General features: G+C 59.3%; 1 protein-coding gene across 1 annotated transcript; it reads left to right on the top strand.

Annotated features, from left to right (window-relative positions):
* The first annotated feature begins 2,022 nt into the window (after window positions 1-2,022).
* On the top strand, window positions 2,023-9,782 carry LOC101544649 (keratin, type II cytoskeletal 71). The gene is made up of 9 exons (XM_004601502.2): window positions 2,023-2,463; window positions 4,597-4,811; window positions 5,442-5,502; window positions 5,889-5,984; window positions 6,242-6,406; window positions 6,532-6,657; window positions 8,073-8,293; window positions 8,883-8,917; window positions 9,571-9,782. Exons 1-9 carry the CDS (start codon window positions 2,023-2,025, stop codon window positions 9,780-9,782), a joined length of 1,572 nt encoding a protein of 523 aa, XP_004601559.2.
* Window positions 9,783-22,375: the final 12,593 nt, after the last annotated feature.

Genomic DNA, 22,375 nt, shown 5'->3' on the forward strand with positions numbered 1-22,375 from the left:
ACGGAGGCCTCGAGCTAAGCTCTGGTGGGCGGCAGAGTGAAGCTCAGACCCCCTGAGCTTGGACGGAGGGGGTTGCAGAAGTCCCCTTTGTCTGTGCCCGAGCTGTAGCTTCGTTGTTTAGAGTCGTCGCCTGGGACAGTGGGTGTCTACCCTGGCGCCGCCTTCAGAGGAAGGACAGGAGGAGGAGCTGACCGGGCACACAGGCCCTGGGATACCACGTTAGCACAGGGTCAGAAACGGAAGCATTAGACCCCCAGGGATGAAACGAGATGGTGGGGAGGGTGTGCTGGGGGTCCAGCAGGAATCACTTGCCACATTCTGGAGGTGCTGAGGATAGGCCAGTGTGAGGCGGCCTTTGAAGGGGTGGGGGGACACCAGGCAAAGGCCCCACATAAGAGCCGTGGGCATCATTCACCCACAGGCTCCTGGGGCACCGAGCCTGGCACTCACAGTGCCTGGTAGAGGTTACTGCAGGGGGGAGGAGGGAGGGACCCTGAGAGTTCCGGGGCTCTCAGCTAGAGGGACACAGGCCGGGTGTGGCCTGCAGAGGAGGCACGTGGGGGCCGCACAGTCACTGTCCCCCAACACAAGTCGAGCACACAGTGAGAGCCCAGGGGAGGGGAGGTCCAGGCCCCACAACGTGTACCCCAGGGAGGGTAGGGAGGGGTGGAGATGGGTAGCAGGAGGAGGAGGGATGGAGAGAATGCGGGGACCAGGGATGGGAAGCAAGAGGATTCTAGTGACCCAAGAAGATGAAACGGTGAGAGAGAAGGGGAGGGGGAAGCATACACGGGACAATTCACACCCGGAGCCGGGGCTGAGCCCAGCCTGGTCCGGAGTCCGCACCCTGCTGAGTCTGTGCCTGGCGGGGAGCAGCCGGGCAAGACCAGCTTCCTCCGTGGACCACGAGAGCCAGGGACAGGCAGAAGGACAGTTACGGGGCAGGATCGGGCCCATGCAGGAGCCAGTGGCCCTGGCGGCAGGACAGTGGGTGGAATCCAGGCAGGCCCCTGGGGTTAGAGTGGGCTTGGAACAGGCAGCCCTCCGGAAACTTCCATCCCGCCCTCCCTCACCCGCTGCTGTGGGTCTGGGGAGACCCCCGAGAGCGTGGCCTCCTCTCCACTCACTCTCTACGTAGAGGGGTCCTCACCCTCAGCTGCCCCTGTCTACCAGCAAGGTCCCTGGGAGAAAGGACCCCACTTCTTCCCTTGAGTCTGAGTGAACCCCTTATCCCAGCAACGAGGCACCCAGCCCCTCAGCACCCCCAACCATCTCCCAGCTCCACCCTTCTCCTGTCACTGCAGGGGGTCCCTTCTTACAGAGAGGTGTGGGCATCCCTCCTTGCACACGCTAGTGACCCTGTGTGCCCACAGCTGGCTCCAAACTGGGCACTTCCTGCTTCAGGGGCGAGATAAGGCTCCCCAGAGACCCCCCGCCCACAGAAACCCTTGTTTCCCGGCATTAGTCTGGAAGGACTGGGAGTCAGGGGTGAGACAAATGATGGCCCCTTTCTAGGAAGGAAGAGGACACGGCTGTGGTTGGGGCCCCCAGACACCCACCCTGTCCAGGGGAACTTTCCTCTTGCCAGCGTACCCCTGAGTCCCTGAGACATGACCCAGACAAAAGTCATCAGGAAGGGGAGGTGAAGCACATTGCCGGCCCCCGGGGAGCTGCCGGGTGGGGGGGGGGGGTGGGGGGAGCGGGCAAATTGCCCTCTAACAGCGGTTAATTAGATAAGACCAAATTACATGAGCAAGGCTTGCAAGCCCGGCAATTTGAAGGTTTCGTGTTGTTTCAGAGATGGGGAGGGCTGGGTCTCTAGCTCAGCACAGAGAAAATGACTTCTTGCTCCCAGGCAGGCCAAACCCACGAATTAGGCTCTTGACTGCCCAACGTGGGTCCTGATGCCAAGCGCATATAAGGATGGGCACCTGCCGGGAGCTCAGCACAGCCTGCAGAACCCGTGTGGGACCGACTGGACCTTCGCTCCTTCCGCATCTCCTCTCCGTTTCCACCAGCATCATGAGCCGCCAGTTCACCTGCAAGCCGGGAGCTACCTCCAAGGCGGGCTTCAGTGGCTGCTCGGCCGTGCTCTCGGGGGCCAGCTCGTCCTCCTACCGGTCAGGGGCCAAGGCCCTCAGCGGGGGCTTTGGCAGCCGGAGCCTCTACAGCCTGGGCGGCGTCCGCACCATCTCCCTCAACATGGCCAGTGGGAAGAACGGAGGGTTCGGGTTTGGCCGGGGCCGGGCCAGCGGATTTGCCGGCAGCATGTTCGGCAGCGTGAACCTGGGGCCCTCCTGCCCGACCGTGTGCCCCCCGGGGGGCATCCACCAGGTCACCGTCAATGAGAGCCTCCTGGCCCCCCTCAACGTGGAGCTGGACCCCGAGATCCAGAAAGTGCGCGCCCAGGAGCGGGAGCAGATCAAGGCCCTGAACAACAAGTTCGCCTCCTTCATCGACAAGGTGGGTCTGCCGGGACCTGGGAGGCTTTCGGGAGCCTGTTCTGTCCCATGTCCCCTCAGAACATGAGCGTCTGTGGCCGCGGGGACAGGGCAGCGGGCGTGAGGAGCCACTGAGTGCGGGGCAGGACTTTCTGAGGGTACACGGGCGACTAAGGCGTGAGATTCCTTGTGAGGTCTTTGCCGCTGGGCTCCTGAGCACTCCCGGCAGGCCCTGCAGAGTCATTCTAGCTTCTTCCTCTGGGAGACCCGCTCTTTGCTTCCACCACGCAAGGCCTACGCCAGCACAGGACAGAGCAGGGCAACTGCCCCGAGCGTCCTGGGAAGCTAATCTTCCCTTGCCCATCCGTGCTGAGCTCATCCACACTCCAGAGACCCGAAGGAGCCTGAGCAGCCACGTGTGGCTTGTCCCAGGGCAGGGCCTTGGGCTTGATATTTATTTCTGCCATAGGCTGAGGACTGGGCTCTAGAGGCAGGTAGCACTTAGGGAAGGCGTCCCCCGGGGCCCACAGTCAGACCTGGCCTGACCCCTTCACGGGCAGCTGCGTGGCCGTGGCTGTGCCACTGATTTGCCTGGTCAGTGCCTCTGCTTCCTCGTCTGCGCAGTGAGCCCAAGTCTTGGGGGCGGCTGCCTGGTCGAGCAGAGAAGCAAGGCTCGGAGAGGTCCTGGCGGCTCGCCCGACGCACACTAAGTCTTTCCCTGAATGATGCTTATCGCTGGGGAGTGAGGGGCAGGGTGCTGAGGAGGAGAGGAATCAAAGGTGTGGAGGAGGCCCCCAGCGATCATCCGGTCCAGATAGGCCCCAGCTTGACTCTCTGGAGATAAGAAATGATGGCTCCCAGGCGGTGAGTCAGCGGGAACAGGCGGGAAAGGCCCCGGCCTTCTGGGCAAGGCAGGCGGCTCAGCTTCTTGCTCCCAGTCCCCGTCACGGCACAGGCCGACTCCACCGAGTCTGTGCCGGGGGCGGGGGGGGGGGACTGACACCAGCGGGGGCCCAGGCTCTGTGGTTGGCAGCCATAGCCCAGCCACCCCAAGTTTGAACCCCGGCGGGGAGGGAAGCTCAGCGCGGGGGCCAGCACTCGTTCTTCCAAGCTGCTTCCCATGCAGAAAAGCAAAGCGTTCTGAGGTGTCATCGGGAGGGTATGGCTGATCCGAGCCCGGGAAGGGGCCAAGCCTGGAGACGTGGAAAGAGGAGCATCAACCTCACCTTTCCCCCTGCTCCCTGGACAGCGGTGGGCTGCTGGGAAGAGCAGAGGCAGGCTCAGAGGTTCAGAGGCCCAAGGGCTCTGAGACAGTGCTCCAGCTCGCCAGGCACCCAGAGAAGAGGGGTCTAGCACCACGCTGAGCCACACCTAAGGCCATCTAGAGGGGTCCTGTGCTGAAAGTGCTCTCAGCCACGGAAAGCTCGGGATTGGCCACGGCCAGCCAAACGCTGGGGGTCTGGCTACAGGGAGGCGTTTGGGGGCTGATCCCACCGACACTAACCCTCGGCGTCTCTGACACCCTGTTTGTAGACAGGAGCCGTGTTTGTGTGGCTGAAGGGACATCACGTTCTAAACTAGGGGCCTCCCCCCCCCCCCGATAAAACCAGAAAGGGGCTCACAGAGCCTCCTCTTTGGGCCAGTGTTCTGGCCCCGGGAGGGCACGGTGAGATCCATTCCCCGACTGCCCTGCACCCCCGGGTGCCAGGCTGGGGCAGGGAAGACAGTGCCGAGAAGCAGGGCTGGGGCGAGGCCCCTTGCAAACGCTGGGACACGTGGCTTCCCCTGAGTTCAGAGCTGGAGAAGTGCTTGGTCCACTGTGCCCCCTTGAGCTGGAGGTGACCCCAGCCCAGAGCACGCCCCCTTTCCCAGGACAGTCCCTTTCCAGGAACACACTGCGCTGCTGTGGCCTGGTGAGGGGGAAGGCAGCCGGCACGGGTGACAGTGAACCCGGTCTGGCTCCGAGCTGGGCTCCTGGGCAGAGGCTGACCTCTGGCCCCGTGTCCTGCCTGTTAGATGGGGCCAAGGCTTAGCCTGGCCGCCTGGAGCTGTGGTGAGGGAAACCTGTGAGGGCAGGGGGGCCCTGGCCCCTGCAGCGGGGGTCATGGCGGGGGCGTCTACCCTGGGCTCATCATTTTCGGGGCTGTGTTCCCAGGTGCGCTTCCTGGAGCAGCAGAACCAGGTGCTGGAGACCAAGTGGGAGCTGCTGCAGCAGCTGGACCTGAGCAACTGCAAGAACAACCTGGAGCCCATCCTGGAGGGCTTCATCAGCAGCCTGCGGAAGCAGCTGGAGGGGCTGTCGGGGGACAGGGTCAGGCTGGACTCGGAGCTCAGGAACGTGCGGGACGTGGTGGAGGACTACAAGAAGAGGTGAGCGGCTCCCCGCTGGCTGGCCAAGGCCCTTCTCCTCCTGACCTCATCCAGGAGGGGGCAGGACCCTCCAGGCCCCCGAACCTCCCCCACTTAGAGTCTGGGGCAGTGGGTGGTAGTGACCTGAGTGGTGCCAAGTCGGTCTGCCCCTGCGAGGCTGGACATGCCCCTGCTTCTCTAGCCTTGGGTGGGCTCTGACACCAGCCAGAGGGTTCTCTGGCCCTGGCTGAGGGACGTCTCGGGGGAACCCTGGGTTCTGTCAGAGCTCTTGCATCGTGTGTGGTCAAAGGGGGCTAGATCCATCAGCTCCCCAGAGCCACAGCAAGAAGAAATGGAGAACTTGCTCCCAGTCGTGGCTGGAGCGTTGTTGGCCTTCAGGGAGGAGGCTCACTGCCCGCTCCCTCGGTGACGGCCCAGGAGACATCCACAACCTCCTTTTCCATGTTTGAAGCTAGATTTTCAATCATTTTCTTCCAACCAACCATGCCCCCTCCTCCAGGAAGCCTTCCTGGCCAGCTAGTTTTGGAGGCCCACCCAGCCTCTCACGGCCTCGGCCTGATGGCGGGCAGGCTGCTCTCTTGGGGCTCTCAGGGAGACGTGTTACTGATGGCGACCCGGTGTGTTCCACAGGTATGAGGAGGAGATCAACAGGCGGACAGCTGCTGAAAACGAGTTCGTGCTGCTTAAGAAGGTGTGAGCTGGCGGCGGGAGCCGGGGAGCTGGCCTGTGGGCTGTGCCCTCAGAGGAGGGGCTCTGGCTCCGAAACAGCCAGGGGATGGCTGGGGAGGGCACTGGGAAAGGCGCCCCCAAAGCGAGGCGTCACTATTCTGGGGGTTCTGCACGTTTCTGTGGGTGGGGCCTGTCTCTGAGCTAAGGGGGTCACCGGGCCGGGCCCCTCCTCGGAGGGGCACCCCTCGGTCACCCTCTGCCCCGGAAGCAGATTCTCAGGCAGGCCAAGCCTGGCTGCTTGCCCTCCCTCCTTCTCTGAGTCCCCCGGAGAGGAAGGGCTGCTCTTCCCTGGGCGGGGGGCTGGGTGGGCGGGCGGCCTGGCACTGAGGGCTGAGGGCCGTCTTGCAGGATGTGGATGCAGCGTATGCCAATAAAGTGGAGCTACAGGCCAAGGTGGACTCCATGGACCACGAGATCAAGTTCCTGAAGTGTCTCTTTGAAGCCGTGAGTCAGTCTTCCCGTGGGGCTCCCTGAGGGCAGCGAGAGGCACTGGGAGAAGAGCAGACCCCCCCACCTCCCCCCATCTCCTGTCTCAGCCCCCAGGCGCTACTCCCTCTGCGCCCTCTCATTGTGCGGCTCCAGGGGACCCCCAGGCAGCCCCCTTGGTCAGGGAGCACCCGCCCGGGGCCTGGCCGCCTGGCCGAGGGGCATGTCCCGCCCCCCGCAGTCACGCTCCCGGCCACCCCTGTGCGCCCCCACAGGAAATCGCGCAGATCCAGTCCCACATCAGCGACATGTCCGTCATCCTGTCCATGGACAACAACCGGGACCTGGACCTGGACAGCATCATCAACGAGGTGCGCGCCCAGTACGAGGACATCGCCCTGAAGAGCAAGGCCGAGGCCGAGGCGCTCTACCAGACCAAGGTGAGCAGCAGGGCCGAGGGCAGGCACTGGAGCAGGGCTGCGGCCTTCCCGAGCGGAGAGCCGTCCTCCCGCCACACACTCTGAGCTCACGCGAAGGCCCTGTGCTCTGTCTGGGGTCCCCCCAGTTCCAGGAGCTGCAGCTGGCGGCCGGCAGGCACGGCGACGACCTCAAAAACACCAAGAGTGAGATCTCAGAGTTGACCCGGCTCATCCAGAGAATCCGCTCCGAGATCGAGAACGTGAAGAAGCAGGTGAGGGGTCGGGCACCGGTGGGCAGGTGACAGAAGAGCGGTGGCGAGGCTGGGGGCTGGGGCTGCGGGTGCGAGGGGAAAGGGGGGTCCCAAGAACAAGCCTCAGAGAGACACCCCAGACAACCCCTCTCCTGCTTAACCCCAAGACACCTGCTCCGAAGCCCCCTCCCCAGGAAGCCTTCCCCCATCCCCGTCTGCACTGGGACCACAGCCCTGGTGTCCCCTGGCCTGGTCAGCGGGCTCTCCTGGGTTCTGTGTGCCCTGCCTGTCCCGCCAGCTGGGAGGCGGGAGGGCCTGAGGACTTGCTCAGTGCCCAGGTGCTTGGTCCGTACCCGAGTGCAGAGTGATTGAGGCAGTGATGGGGGGAAGGCGACCGTCTTAGGGCCCTCCTGCAGATGGTCACCAGAGCTGCTTGCAGGAGTGGGGTGCAGTCTCGGCCCCGAAGGTGGGCCCCAAGGGGCATGCGGAATAACAATGGCTGCAGTCTCCACAGCATTGTGCCCCGAACCCTTACATGGAACCTGAGGCAGGAACATTACCCAACGCTACAGATGAGGAAACGGAGGCCGGGGGCTGGGCGTTGGCAGAGCTGGGGTCGGGGCCAGTGACCCACAGCCCCTAGAAGCTGTGGACATTAGGGAGCTGCCTGGTCCCCACTGCTTGGGATGCCGGACAGGCCAGAGACACACAGTTGCTACAGACATGTGTGGGAGCACGTGTGTGGCAGTGGCAAGAGCTGGGAACTGGAGGACAGTGCCAGGGACCCTCCTCCCTGCACCCTTGCCTGTGGGACCCTGTGGCTGGGCAGCCACCGGCACACCTGTCGCTCCATATTCCAGTGCTCTCTCCCACAGATGTCGGGCAGCTAGAGCAGCCGCCCACCTTACATGCTAGCACAGGGCGGCTAAGTAAGTGCCTTTGCACGGTGCGAAAGAGACACTGCAGGATCGGTTTGCATCTCGGGAGGCCAGACCACCTTCTTTTTCCTCATCGCCAGTGTCTAAACACAGGGGAGGGGCTGGAGCCATAGCACAGCGGGGAGGGCGTTTGCCTTGCACGCGGTCGACCCGGGTTCGAATCCCAGCATCCCTTAGGGTCCCCTGAGCACCGCCAGGAGTAATTCCTGAGTGCAGAGCCAGGAGTAAGTAACCCCTGTGCATGCAGGGTATGGCCCAAAATGTAAAAATAAATAAATAAATAAATAAACTCTATCTAAAAATAAATAAATAAATAAATAAACACAGGGGAATGGAGACGGAGCTAAGGAAAGGCCTGTGGGCTCCGGGAGGGGCCGTGAGCCAGGAGACAGGGGAGGCAAGCACCCATCTCTACTCCGCGTCTCCAAGGACAAGCTGCATGTGGAAGGCTCCTGTGACCCACTCCGCTTTCTCCCTCCTCTCCAATCCCCGGTTTAGGCTTCCAACCTGGAGACGGCCATCGCCGATGCAGAGCAGCGGGGTGACAACGCCCTCAAGGACGCCCGGGCCAAGCTGGACGAGCTGGAGGGTGCCCTGCACCAGGCCAAGGATGAGCTGGCCCGCATGCTGCGGGAGTACCAGGAGCTGATGAGCACCAAGCTGGCGCTGGACATGGAGATCGCCACCTACCGGAAGCTGCTGGAGGGCGAGGAGTGCCGGTGAGGGGGGGCGAGGGCTGCCTCTGGGCGTGTGGGGAGCACCCGAGGAGCACGCCACACCCCCAGCCTATGGAAGGGGAGGTCCGGAGTGTGCAGAGGTGGTGATGAGAGGATGAGTGACAGCCATCAGTGATGCCCACCTGGCCCCGGCTCTTTCCTGGCACCGGGCCCTGCTGTGTGGACAAACTCCTCTAGCCCTCTCAATTCTTTTCGCTGTAGCTGGCCACATTCCGACACGGCCCCTCCAAGGCCCCAGACCTCGCGCCTTCTGATTGCATCTCCCGGCCTGTCAGGGCATGAGATGGGCCCCAGGCCCATGCTCTAGTGCCCCCAGTGTTAAAGCTCCGTGCTCCAGCCTGGCCCTTGGAAAGTGGGCGTGCCCCCCCGCCCCCAATGTACGCCTCATGCCAACTGCTGAGTGACTCGGGCTGTTGCCTGGTGACCCCCGAGAGCATCAGTCTCTGTTCGTGCTAAAGGAACTCCAGTATTCCCAGCGGGTGCCCTCCCGGGCAGGAGGGGGCTGGCTGTGAGGCGGGGAGGTTGGAGGAGTGGGTGACGGTTGCTTCTTTTTCATTCCTTTCCCTCACAGGATGTCAGGAGAATTCCCCTCCCCTGTCAGCATCTGTAAGTATCCCTATGTTTGGGCCCCAAATCATAGACCCAGGGGTGTGGGCCACCTCCTATGTGCAGTAGATGAGCAATGAGAAACCAGAGAGAGACGAGCTCTGCCTGAGGTCACACAGCCAGGGGGCTGAGGCTTAATTCTGGGCTGAGAAAACAAACCTGGTTGAGGTGGGGAGGGGGAGAGGGACCGTGCAGGTTTGCAAGTTTCCGTCAGATCTGGGCTAGGGACATGGGTGGAGAGGGGGTGGTGGAAGGGTCGAACCAGGGCCTCTGAGAATGAGCTGGGCGTGCAGGAGCTGGAGGGACGGGAGGCCCGGGGCTTTGGGTTCTCAGCAGGGCTGAGCTGGGGACAGTTAGCCGGGAGGAGGGTCAGAGACCAGAAGTCCAGCACAAAGGCACTGAAAGGTCCAGTGGGGGGGGGGCATCCAGAACAACAGGTGGGCGTCTGGGTGCCTGGTCCCCACAGATGGGCCCCGGGGGCTCGTTAGGAGCCGGCCAGGTTGGGCAAAAGCGGTGAGGGAGGCAGGGCGAGGGGGGGGCCGTGAGGGGCAGCTGTCCCTGAGGGGCTCCGTCCAACTCACTGCTCTTAGAGGAGCCCACGTGGTGGAGACGGGTGCCCCCCGCCCTGCCTGAGGCGCCCCTGCCCTCCACAGCCATCATCAGCAGCACCAGCGGCAGCGGCAGCTACGGCTTCCGGCCCAGCACGGTCAGCGGCGGCTACGTGGCCAACAGCACCAGCTGCATCTCGGGCGTGTGCAGCGTCCGCGGTGCCGAGGGCCGGGGCAGGGCCGGCGCCAGCGACTACAAGGAGGCCCTGGGCAAGGGCGCCAGCCTGAGCGCCACCCCCAAGAAGGCCAGTCGGTAGAGAGGCCTGCGCCCTCCACCCCCCCCCCACGGCCCACTCTGCCTCCCCCGTGCTCCCCCCTGCCCACTGCCCACCCCACCCCTACCCTACCCTGCCAGGCCCGCTCTGAACCTCAGGCACTGCCCGGGCAACCCGCTGCCCCCTCGCCTGTCCGCCTGAGCCTGGACAGGAGGGCGCCTCCACGCCCGCTGCAGTTCCTCCCCGCCCCGCTCAGCCCCGCCCCCAGTTCCTGCCTCCCCAGCTCTGCCCAGTCCTCACTGCTCCACCCGGCCCCCGGCCCTCTGACTGGGGGCGCCTGGCACTCAGGGCCGTCTGCCCGTGCTTAGAGCTGGCTCTGGGTTCTAGGGAAGGACTGAAGGGCAAACTGCCAGAGCACCCCGTCACTGCTCGGCCTGGCCCACCTCGCCCCGTGCTGAGCCGGACAAGTTCTGCTCAGGCCTCTCTCACCCTCCTACACGCAGAGGCAGGCGAGGAGGAGGCAGCCCACCCTCACCCACCCCCTCCTCAGAGTCCCGCCCTGCTGCATCACCAATAAACAGCACCAAACAGCAAACTCTCCTGGCTGGTCTCTGAGGGGTCAGGGGCTCGCGACGAACCGGAGTCTCAGGGAACACAGCAGACACCACAGACTTGGAAGCACAGCAGGCACCACAGACTCGGGGAGCACAGCAGGCACCACAGACTCGGGGAGCACAGCAGGCACCACAGACTCGGGGAGCACAGCAGGCACCACACAGACACAGGGAGCACAGCAGGCACCACAGACTCAGGGAGCACAGCAGGCACCACAGACTCGGGGAGCACAGCAGGCACCACACAGACACAGGGAGCACAGCAGGCACCACACAGACTCAGGGAGCACAGCAGGCACCACAGACTCGGGAGCACAGCAGGCACCACAGACTCAGGGGGCACAGCAGGCACCACAGACTCAGGGGGAACAGCAGGCACCACACAGACTCAGGGAGCACAGCAAGCACCACAGACTTGGGAGCACAGCAGGCACCACAGACTCGGGAGCACAGCAGGTGCTGTGAGCCTGTGTTCTCAGGATAGGGAGGCAGTTCCAGAATACTTAGGGGAGCACAGCTGGTGGAGCACGTGCCAAGTAGAGGAGGGAGGAAGAGAGGAGGCAGAGGAGCATGTGCAGCCTGTGGGGAGCCCCAGCCCTTCCTGAGCACTGGCGCCTCCCCACTGGCAAGTGAGGCTCTAACCCTTTTCCTCCTCATTCTTTCCTCTCTGCCCAGTGGAGGGCGGGGGTGTCTCCCCAGCCGAGAGAGACTGGGCTGCCCTGCACCCTGGGCCTCTCTGCTGAGAAGCTATGGCAAGGGATGATTCCGGAACCTGAGGTGAAGCAGGAAACCCCAAGGCTGTACTCCCTGTGCACCTGTCCCCTCTGAGACCACCACGGTGGGGCCAGTTCTGCTCTGTGGCGAGCATGCGTGAGGAGGACAGAAAGATTCACCAGGGACTAGAGCGAGCAGGCTGACCTCAGCCAAGAGTCTTCTGGGTCTCCTGAGGATGGAGGTTCAAGGCCAGGGGGAGGGGTGCATGGCCGGACTGGAGGAGAGAATGCCCAGAGTGGGGCGGGAGCTCAGGGCAAGCTCCCAGAGCTGGACTCGAGCCCCCAACCCTCAACTCAGCTTCTTGGCTGTTCTGGTCTGTTTGCCCCGTGTGAGTGAAAGAAAGGGAGTCGACACAGCAGCAATTTGCTTTCAGGACAGTAAGACAAAGCACATGTGTATGTGAGTCTGTGTGTGTTGTGTGCCTGCCTGCATATATGCATGGGTGTGCCTTGTGTGTCCATAGGTGTGCCTTGTGTATGCAGGTACATGCATGTGCAATTGTATGGGTGACCATGTTGCATGTGTGTGAGTGTGACTGTATTGTGAATCTGTATGTGCTTTCACGGGTGCATGTTTGTATGCAATACGTGCATGTGCCTGTGTGCATGTGTGTCTGTATGTTTTCACAACAGCTGGAGACATCACCCTTTTCCCTGCTAAAATTCGCGCACACCTGGTGTCCCTGCCTCCTCTCCCTCTGCAGTGGCAAAGGTGGAAGGGGGCAGCAGAAAGGACTCTCCACTGGGGCGGGTTAGAGGGAACGGCCAGACTCTCAGGTTGGGAGTCGAGGTCGTAGCTGGCCGTCTCCTGGCTTGGGGATGGCTGTGACAAACTCTCCTACTTCCTCCATGTCCAAAGACTGTGGAGTCTCCGGCGGGGAGGAATGATCCTGTCTCTAAAGCAGCAGCTCAAGGTGCCAGAGAGAGTGAAGGTGTCCAGAAGGTGGGGGATGGGGCAGGGGGTGGAAGCAAGGGCCCTACTTGAGGCTGTGCGAACGTCCAGCCCCAGGTACAGTCCTCAGCTGTCTGGTGGCAGGTTTCCGAGTGACAGTCCTCAGCTGGGCGTGAATTACAGACCAGGCTGGAATGGATGGACAACTTTGACAGTAAGAGGTGGCTCTGTGAAGAGGCAGTGATAGCGGTGATTACTAGCTTGGCTGGCACTATGCAAGGCACTGACAGGGTCATTTATTGAGGTTGCCAGAGGCAGTGGTTCTCTGCATAGACTGAAAAATAACTGAAGTTTTAAAAATTCTCCTGGTGAAGACTCTACCCCAAACTAATTAAAGAGAGTTAGAGGGGGCAAGGGAAGGGGTAGGGCCTCAGTAATCACCGGCACCCGCTGTAGTGAGCAGAAGGACTTCAGCAAGTAACCAGGGCTGAGTACCACTTGCCTAGAGCGTAATCCTAAATGTTGTAGTTGATTCAGACCCAGAGCTGATCTGCCCTCACTGTGCCTATGGGTGGCTTTCCAGGATACCCAGGGATCTTTATCCAGTATTTTCCCCAGTGTGAAAAGTACTGGAGTGAGAGCATGTTGCTCTTCCTATTTCACAGATGAAACAAGCAAACAAACAGCTGAGGCCCAAAGCCCCACCTCCTGCAAACACCCTGACTGCGGAAAGTCCCCCAGGAGCCATGTGCATTGAGTGTATTCCCATGTCTCTGGGAGCATCGCCAGTGGAGAAAGAGGCTGAAAACGGGAGCAAATGCAGCAAGGTCTTAGAATAAGGGAGGAGAACCTAAAGCTCACAGATGGCAGAATGCGCTCTGGAAGAGACCCAGGGGAGGGTCCTGAGAGAGCTCGTGCCTCGTCACCTGGGTCACCTGGTGCTGTGGTGCCAAAGGAAAGGCACGCCAGGGTGGGAGGAGAGGGATCTGGGGAGCAGGAGAGGGAGCCGGTGGCCGAGTGCAGGAGCGTTAAGATAAGGTGCAAATTTGCCTCGCTGCCTGCCCCACTGGGCACGCTCCTGGGCCTGCAGCTAAGGGGCGCTCTGCAGTGTAGTGGCAGGGAGAGGAGAGGAGGCACTCAGGAAGGTGCGGGTAGAGGACAAACTAGTGCAAACGAATAAATACGGGATGCACCAAATCCAACGGGCAGAGAGCTGGTCCCACTGTGACTAAAGGGCCAGTGCCAGGGTCCCCATACCTTCAGTGGGCTTTGCAGTGAGATGGGGGGTGCTACTTGGGGCCCTCTTGACACCATCCTGACAGTTGCTCAGACCTCAAAGAGGAGGGGACGTGTCTGCGGCCTGGGAGATGCTGGGACAGGGATGACCTAGCAGCATCCGCTGGACGGAAAAGCTTGTGCCAGATAGAGCCTGGTGGGGACAGAGGGCCAAGTAGGGCACGCCAGGCCCAGGGGGTCCTAGTTGAACTTGACTGTGGGAAAAGAGGAGGACCGTGATAGCTTCCTTCACACGAGTGCTGGTACTGAGGGTGGGGAAACTTCGCCAGTGCCCCGCACAATCTGAGGCCCCTTCACTGTGTCTCAGCCCACTCCCTGCTCCCATCACTGCCCACCCCAAGGTCCAGGGATGGACCTTTGTGGCCCACATCTGCCCACACCCACTAGTGGGTTGTCATCCCACCTGGCCCTCTACCCTATTGGGCTCAGCCTCCAGGCTGCCATGGGGGCTTCTCACCTTGAGACCCCCAGCCGGTGGGCCCCTGCCCAGAGCAAGCCCGCCAGCCACAGCATGGCTCAGTGTAGCGAGGACATGGCTCACTGTCCTCAGACTTGCAGGACAGTGGACAGGCCAGAGACGTGGAACTGGGGACATTCAGGATACTTCAGGGCAGGAGTAAAAGGGGCCCAACCAGGCCCCTGGCAGTCTCACGGAGGAGACCACAGTCTGCTGACCTTTATTTGTTTTTAACATTTTTATTTTAGAAGGTGGTTCACAGTATTTTATTTCAGTTAATATTCAAACACCAATTCCACCACCATTATACTTTCCCACCACCAAACTTGGGATGATTCCATCCCAAGCCCCAATCCCTGCCCCAAAGCACAACCGAAATAATATATTTTGCATTGTCAGTTATGGAAAAACACCTCATGATGTGTCACGTGGCTGCAAATGCGGCCGCACAATCCAGGGATACATTCATTTGTATGAGAGGCTCGGGCCGAGCATGTGGGGAACAGCCTTGAGCATGGCAGCGGTTGGGTTCTGGAGGTTTTTGGCTGCCGGGGCTAAGTCCCTTGGGGCGGGGAAGCTCTCAGGCCCCTCCCTGGGGCGCCCCGAGTAAAGCAGCCTGGCACGGAGTCTGGTGGCATGGCTATGGCAGGCGTCATGTTGCTCCCTTCTGGGAGAAAAATGATGATCTGGGTGGTGGCCCATGTGGAGATCATCTGGCACCGGCAGGAGGTGGCTTATGGGCATGACCCCTGGGTCTCCGGAGTCTGGGGGGAAACGGGCAGAGGATCTCCGCTCCCAGTCCCGTTGAGCCCAGAGTCCAAGGTCCCAAAGTTCCGCATTACCTGGGTTTTGTTGGACTTCACTCATGCGTCTGCTGACCTTGACCTCTGCTCCCGTCCTTTCTCCCCCTGCAAAATCTCACCCTGTCACCTCTCAGAGACAAGCTCACTCCCGGGTCACCACGCCAGTGGTTGGAGCCAAGGTCCTGGGCGGCCTGTCTCTCCCAAGCTCACACTCTTTCCACGTTGCCGCCCATCAGCCAGGCATGGGAGCAGCCTCTGCCCACCCAGCAGGGCCGTCCCCACGCTGCCCCGGTGTCCCGCGGGCTCCCTGCCCATTTCTTGTGGGAACTGCTCGCAGCCTCCTTCCAACGCTCGGTGTCTCTGGGTCCTGGGCACTGTGCCAGGCTCCTTTGTCCCCTCCTGGCTGCCGCGTCAGCATCTCGGCTCCCACAGAGGCGGGTCTCCTCGATGGCAGGGAGTCACAGGCAGCACCGAGACCGAGCGTCACCTCTGTTCCCCTTGAAACCCAGTTTCCCACCTGGGGGAGTGAGTGGGGAGCCACAGGGTGCGAGGGAGTGGGGTCGGTGGGGTGGGGGATCATTTGGGAAAGAATAGAGCCCACAGGGACAGTCCAGCCTGGGAACAGAGATGGCAAAAAAAGCACAAACTCAGCAAGAAGGATCAGGGAGCAGGGCCTGGGCCACGGCACGGTTGGCACAGGCTCATGTTTTCAAATGACCCTCTTTGGGTGCCCCAGCATCACGTGGGCCTGGGCACTGCCTGGGGTACTCTGGGGCTGAAGCAGGACCCCTCCTGGGGCCTAGCACTGACCTGCCTTCCCCCAGGACCCCCGCAGAGAGGGATCTGGAGAGGCAGAGGTGAAGCCCCCGCTGGGTGGGGGGCTCCTCTGGACATCGTCCTTCGTCAGCCCCCAGCGTGGTGAGGAGAGATGTGGCCACCACAGCCCCACCCTAGCTGGCCCTCTGGAGAGACGGGACCACAGAGCCAGCCGGGGAAGGGTCTGCTCCGAGGTGGGCCCCCTCCCCACGGGCACACTGTTGCCTCGCCCAGCCTTGGAGGTCAGCTCCTTTTCTCTGCCCTCACCCCTGCGCCTCATCAGGCACCTCCGCCCAACCTGACGGGTTGACAGTCTCTCCGCAGCACACCTTTCTCCCTCTCCCTCTCCCTGCCTTGGCTGCCCCCCCGCCACCCCTCGCCCCTACACACACACACACACACACACACACACACACACTCCCATTCTAGGCATCTCACTGGCAGCCAGCCATGGCCAGGGCTCTCCCCGTCCGACGGGTGGCGAAGCCCATTTTCTGGAAGGAACGTGCTCATCTCAGTGTGTCCTGCTCTGACCAGATCTCTGGGGCCCGGGGCTCCCCCCCACCCCCCCTGCTCAGGAGAGAGGGGCCTCCAGGGGGCCTGGAGAACCTTCGAGATGAGGACAGGTGGATGAGTCAGAGCTTTTAGCCAGCTGCGATCTGGAGGCCACAGGCAGAGTGGGAACATTCTTTCAGTCTCCTCCCCAGCGCGGCAGCAGAGCCCCAGGGAAGGGGCTGCAAGCAGGCTGGGGCAGGTGGCGGGGGCACCGCCCCCTCGGAAGCCGGCGAGGCGTGGTGTCCCCCAGCGGGCAGGCGAGCACAGGCCCCGGGCCCTGGAACCCCTTTCTTTCTCCCTGGAGCCAAGGTTGTCTTTTCTGTCCCAATTGGCAGGAGGGGGTGGGCTACCCCCTAGGCACTGCCTGCTGACTTCCACAGCCCACCAGAACCCCTGTGAGTACTTAGAGTGGAGTGGGGAACCGGGGAAGGGCAGGGCACCCGCCTCAGATCTGATACCTGGGCTCTTGCCATTGTGGCATTAAAAAAGCAACGAAGACTCCCCGCCCACTTCCTTTGTCGAACAGAGGGACTCTTTCACTTGGTTTGTTTTGGGGCCACAGCCAGCAATGCTCAGGGGTTACTCCTGGCTCTGCGCTCAGGGATCACTCCTGGCAGTGTCTGGGGGGCCTTTCAGGAGTGCCCGGGATCATGCCCGGGTGGGCTGCATGCAAGGCAAGCGCCCTACATGCTGCACTATCTCTCTGGCCCCCAGACACAGGGCGGTTTGAGCATAGGAAGAACCACTCTCAGAATACAGCTCAGCCCTGGGGATTACACAGCGAGGCCATGGACACCACCCACCACTCACAGCTCCCTGCTAGCACCAGGCGGAAGGGAGGGCCCGGGGCGGTGCCTTGGGAGACTCCGCTGCCCTGCACCCTCGGCCTCTCCAGGAAAGCCTGCCGAGCGCAGCGTTAGAAAATCACCAAAAGCACCGAGGAAAGCGAGGCCTGGAAGAGACGAAACAGATGCCGAGGCCCCGGCAGAGTCTATGCCGGGGCGGGTGGCGGAAGAGTGGGGTTCAGGGCAGATACGTGGGACCCGAACTCTCGGGCAGGGCTGGAGCTTCCAGCAGCTCCCGGTCCTCTGTGTGGGCTTCCTCTCCTGCAGCACGGGAATGGTCATCAAAACAACCTCCTGGCCCTGCCGTGGATGAGACAGAAGCGCCGGGCTGGGGATAAATGGCGCTGTTCTTGCCGGTTCCATTGCTATTATTAGAAACAGCCGTTATACGAGAAACCACCGGTAGTTTCTAGGGCCTTCGATCCGGACTGGGTTCCCAGGTCTCTTTGTCTTGTCTCCCAGCTGCGGGCACTGAGTCTTTGCTTGCTCAGGGGGCTCCCCTGCACGTGGTTCCCCCTGAAACAGAGCCCCGACCTGCACCCAGGCCCGGGGCTGGCCCACGGCAGCGGCCATCTGTGGCTGCGACTGTGTGTGCAGCCTTCCTTCCACCAGGATCGGTGCTCCCGGCCTCGGGAGCCTGCCTGGGTCCTCCCCGACGTGTGTCCCTTTTCTCCCAGTTGCCGTGGGCAGAGCCTGGGATGCGGCCGGCACAAGACTTTCTTGGGTGGAGTTTACAGTAGATCCGCTATAAGCCAAAGTTGATTTTTTTTTTGGTCTTGTGAGTGGGGACTAGATCCCATATGGAGCTGGACTCTGAGCTCAGGGCTCTAGTCCTCCCCCGCCCTGCACCCCTCTCTGCAGCTCCGCTGGGGCCCCCTCTCTCTCATCCATGAGTCAGTGAGCACTGGAGGGTCCGAAGGCAAGAGCAGGCAGGCCGGGCTGGACCGGGCGTCCGGCCCAGCATGGAATCTCTCTCCATGGCACTGTGATCGATGATTCAGGGCTGGTGTCTGGAAACTGGGCGGGGAGCCAGGGTGGGTGAGAGAACAGGCTGAAAAACAAACGTCCATTCTGGAGAACAAAAGAAGGGGAGTCAGGAGGGCAGAGCGCTGTAATCTACACTGTGGTTCTGGAGAGGGTGGGGAGGGACGGTCCGTGGGAGCCTGAATGGGCAGAGACGGAGTGGGAGGGGGGTAAAGGGAGGGACAGAGACATCACACATCCGTAAGTGCTGAATCAGCAATCCGAAAAATGTGTATCTATGACAGGGACACACACATATCTACACATACCTGTGCATGAGTGTGCACGTTTATGTGCCTGCACACAGGATTATTATATGTGAGATACACCGCAGACTTACAAGCAATCATAAAATACACAATGTTACTAATGATAAACTCTCAAAGCTGGTTTTTACAAAATGCTTTTGAGTGACTTTTGTTAAACTCGCTCCTATCCATAGAGAAATCTGTGATGATCAGATAGCTCCCATATATAAGCGCGGGTTCATATTTTCATCGTAACCATAACAGCGAAGGTGGATGCCGGAAATGCCCTCATTCCTAGATGACGTCAGGGACTCCTTTGCTGAATCGAGTCATTGTTTGTGAATACTGGAAACATCTTGTGTCAAATGTCTTAAGTTTTTACAGCATAAAGGTTATCATGTAATGGTCAGACTCTTATAAATTTAACATTTTCCCCATACCTTAATTGAATTGAGACCAGAGTCATAATGCAAGCCAAGCATATAGTTCTTAAGTTTTCTAGTAACCACATCTAAAAGCCTACTGAAAAGTTTACAATACACTATGATTAACCCAATATGCACAAACTATTATTATTTTAACGTGTAATTTTAACATGTAATGTAAAATTATCAATCATGGGGACGGGAGCGGTAAACAGAGAGATAAGGTGCTCGCTCCCTTGCCTTGCACGCAGCTGGCTGTCACCCTAACACACTGCACCACGTGTGGTTCTCTGAGCTTTCCCAGGAGTGGGCCCTGAGCACAGAGCCAAGTGCAAGCCCTGAGAACCACCAGGTGTGGCCCCCAAACCAAAAACAACAATTATGAATTAGGAATGTCACATTATTTTTTTTCTGCTAAGGCATTGAAACCCAAAGAGTTTTTCACATTTACACACATCAGCATTTGGACGAGCCATACTTAAGTGCTCGGTGGCTCACTGATATGGGGTTAGTGAGATAGGCAACTCTGGAGAATTGGACAAACAAAAATTTAAGTCCTTATTTGTCGTGTTTGGGGCTCCCTCAGGTGGGTCTGCTCTCCCAGGTAGGATTTCAGATAATTGGATTCAATGTTGCTGATCAGAAAGATCCAGAAATATGCCCCCCCATCTACACACACACACACAGAGAGAGAGAGAGAGAGAGAGAGAGAGAGAGAGAGAGAGAACAGTAAAATAACTATGGATTGTGAGTTATAAGTAGTATCTTCCTTACACTTGCTTTAAATTTAATTTGATGAGTCAGAAAGAGAGAGATAGGGGCTGGAGAGATAGCACAGCAGGTAGAGCGTTTGCCTTGCATGCAGCCGACCCAGGTTCAATTGCCAGCATCCCATATAGTCCCCTGAGCACCACCAGGAGTGATTCCTAAGTGCATGAGCCAGGAGTAACCCCTGTGCAATGCCGGGTGTGACCCCAAAAGCAAAAAAAAATAGAAATAGAGAGACATAGAAATTTGCACTCATCTGTGGAATATAAAGCAACAGAATAGGAGACTAACACCTAAGAATAGTAGAAATAAGGACCATGAAGTTTGCCCCATGGCTTGGAAGCTGGTCTCATATGCTGGGGGAAAAGACAGCTCAGATAGAGAAGGGAACACCAAGTAAAGGGTGTTTGGAGGACCCATTTTGGAGGACCCACTTGGTTGGGAGATGCGAGCCGAATGTAGACTATAGATCGAACACAAGGCCACTCAATGTCACTATTGCAAACCACAACACCCAAAAGGAGAGAGAAAACAAAAGGGAACAGCCTGCCACAGAGGTGGGGTGGTGGGGGGATGGGGTGGGGGTGGAGGGAGGAATACTGGGATCATTGGTGGTGGAGAATGGTCACTGGTGGAGGGATGGGTACTCAATCATTGTATGACTGAAATGCAAACACGCAAGTTTGTAAGTCTGTAACTGTACCTCACAGTGATTCACTATTAAAAAAAATAATAAAATAAAAATAAATTTAATTTGATGGAGGCAGAGAAACAGTACAGCAGATAAGGCCTTTTCCTTGCACGTGCCTGACCTAGATTTGGTCCGAGGCATCCCATATGGTCCCCTGAGCAAGATCTGAGTACCAAAAATCCAAAACTAAAAATAAACCAAAATTTTAATTCGATGAATTGTAAGTTTTTATCATTTCATCTAAACTGGCTCTGTTTAGAACAAAATTCTTAAAAATTCTTGAGAAGTCAAACATTCTTGAAAATTTGGCAATTGACTCTTAGAAACCAGATGACTACTCTGGCAGGGTACTCATCAGTGAAGAAAACAACGGGATGTAGAGTTTCCCAGCCAGCTTCCTTCTCTTCATTAAACAGAGCATGAGGGCTAATGTCCTGGGGTGCCCAGACGTTTGGCCAAGCACCACTCTAAGTGTGTTTCTGAGGCTGTTTCCAGGTGACCTGGACGTTCTGAATCAAGAGGCAGTAAAGCAGATGGTCCTCCCAATCAGGAGGTGCGGGGGCTCTTGCCTATCCCATCAGTTGAAAATCCAGGCCCAAATAGAACGACCGTGGATCAGACGGAAATTTGCTACCTTGAGTACCTGAGAGAACGTTGCTCTCCCCCCTGGTCTCAACAACTCTTTGTGGTCCTGCACCGACCAGCACTGCACCCGAAGCTCAGTGGCACGGGTGATCTGTGGATCCACGTCGCTGCTCTCACAGTCCCCTAGCACAGAAACCAAGTCTGCAGAGTCATTGCTCCCTCTACCTGCCCATCCACCCCTCTCTGTCCACTTACCCATCATCTCCGATTGGGCCTGTTTCTCTGGATAAGCCAGACTAAGTCACAGAAGCCCACTCTGACGCAAGAATTGGGCTGATATACAAGGATTGGTCAGAGGATTCAGAATGGACCAATGCAATGCGGACTCCAAGGCCTTGGGATCTCTTGGCATCACAGAAGCCCATGGGAGCAGTAGCAAAGTCTAAGCTATAAGGGTGGTCCGTGGGCTGGAGCAATAGCACAGCGGGTAGGGCATTTGCCTTGCACGTGGCCAACCCGGGTTCGATTCCTCCACCCCTCTCAGAGAGCCTGGCAAGCTACCTGTGGTGAATTCGATATGCCAAAAACAGTAACAACAAGTCTCACAGTGGAGACGTTACTGGTGCCCGCTCGAGCAAATAGATAAGCAACAGTGGCAGTGCAGTGGGGACCCAGAGGTAGAGAGGTTACGTAAATTTGGGTTCCAGGCCTGGTTCTGTGAGGGATGGGGCTAGGTGAAACTTCCAGCTTCCAGGATGGTTTTGTCACATGAAGAGAGAGAGAGAGAGAGAGAGAGAGAGAGAGAGAGAGAGAGAGAGAAACAGACAGACAGAGACAGAGCCACAGAGGAGAGGGTTGGGATGCCCCGTCCTCTCCTGTCTCTGCTCTAGCCTTGGTCCTGAGTCTCAGGCTCCACACAGGGGGACACTGGTGCTGGGAAAGGTGCCCAGAAAAGCTGGGTACTCCAGGGGTGGGGGCGTCAAAGACCAGAGTCTGACGGGGCTGCCAGGGATGGTCAAGACCGCACCTGAAGGCCATGTGGCCAGTGGGGACATGGTGGTGGGTTCAGTGCCCTGGAGTGGGAAGGGACCAGAAGTCCTGAGGTGAGAAGCTTTTTGGGAATATCTCCCGGGCCCCGCCAGGTCCGTGAGAAGAGCTCTCAGTATCTCTAGTGGGCACCGGGTGCTGCCCACCACGGACAGAGGGTGGGCACGGGGCACTCCCTCTCCCACGTGCACTGAACCTCCCACGGCTGCAGCTGTTTTGACGGCCTGGTCAGAAGCTGCCACTTGCTCTACTCACCTTCTCACCTGTAAGGACTATAATTTGGCTTTCCAAGTGCTCATTTGCGGTTTCCAGACTCTCCAGGGTGTCATTACGGAAATGGACTCAGCACCTCCCTGACTTTGAGTCAGGTGAACTGCAGGTTCAGGCCCACAGCTGGACGTTCCCGGACAGAAGGCAGCCGGTGGGGTGGGGGGCTCTCCTCACTGTCACAGAAGGGGTTCCCCCTCCCTCCCACTGAGGTGGGACAGATCTGCAGCCAGAGGGGAGCCTGGTCTCGCCAGGGGCTAGAAAAGGGACAGGAAGCGGAGTTCTAACACTGTTCTCCGGGCCCTGGAAGGAGGAAGGTCGTCCTGTTAGGAAGGAGGGTGACCAGGGGACAGTGAGACCCAGCTTGCTCCTTGAGACTCATCAACGCTATGACTCCCCCAGTAGAGACAGTTGTGTTGCTGGCACAGAATCATGTCTGGCTGTGTCACAACCTGTCTCATAGCCCCGGCAATAGTTTAATCTGTATTAGAAATGATGTGGCTAACAAACTTGCCTTCTAAGGAAAATTT

Source organism: Sorex araneus, chromosome 2, assembly GCF_027595985.1.
Source record: "Sorex araneus isolate mSorAra2 chromosome 2, mSorAra2.pri, whole genome shotgun sequence".
Taxonomy (NCBI): domain Eukaryota; kingdom Metazoa; phylum Chordata; class Mammalia; order Eulipotyphla; family Soricidae; genus Sorex; species Sorex araneus.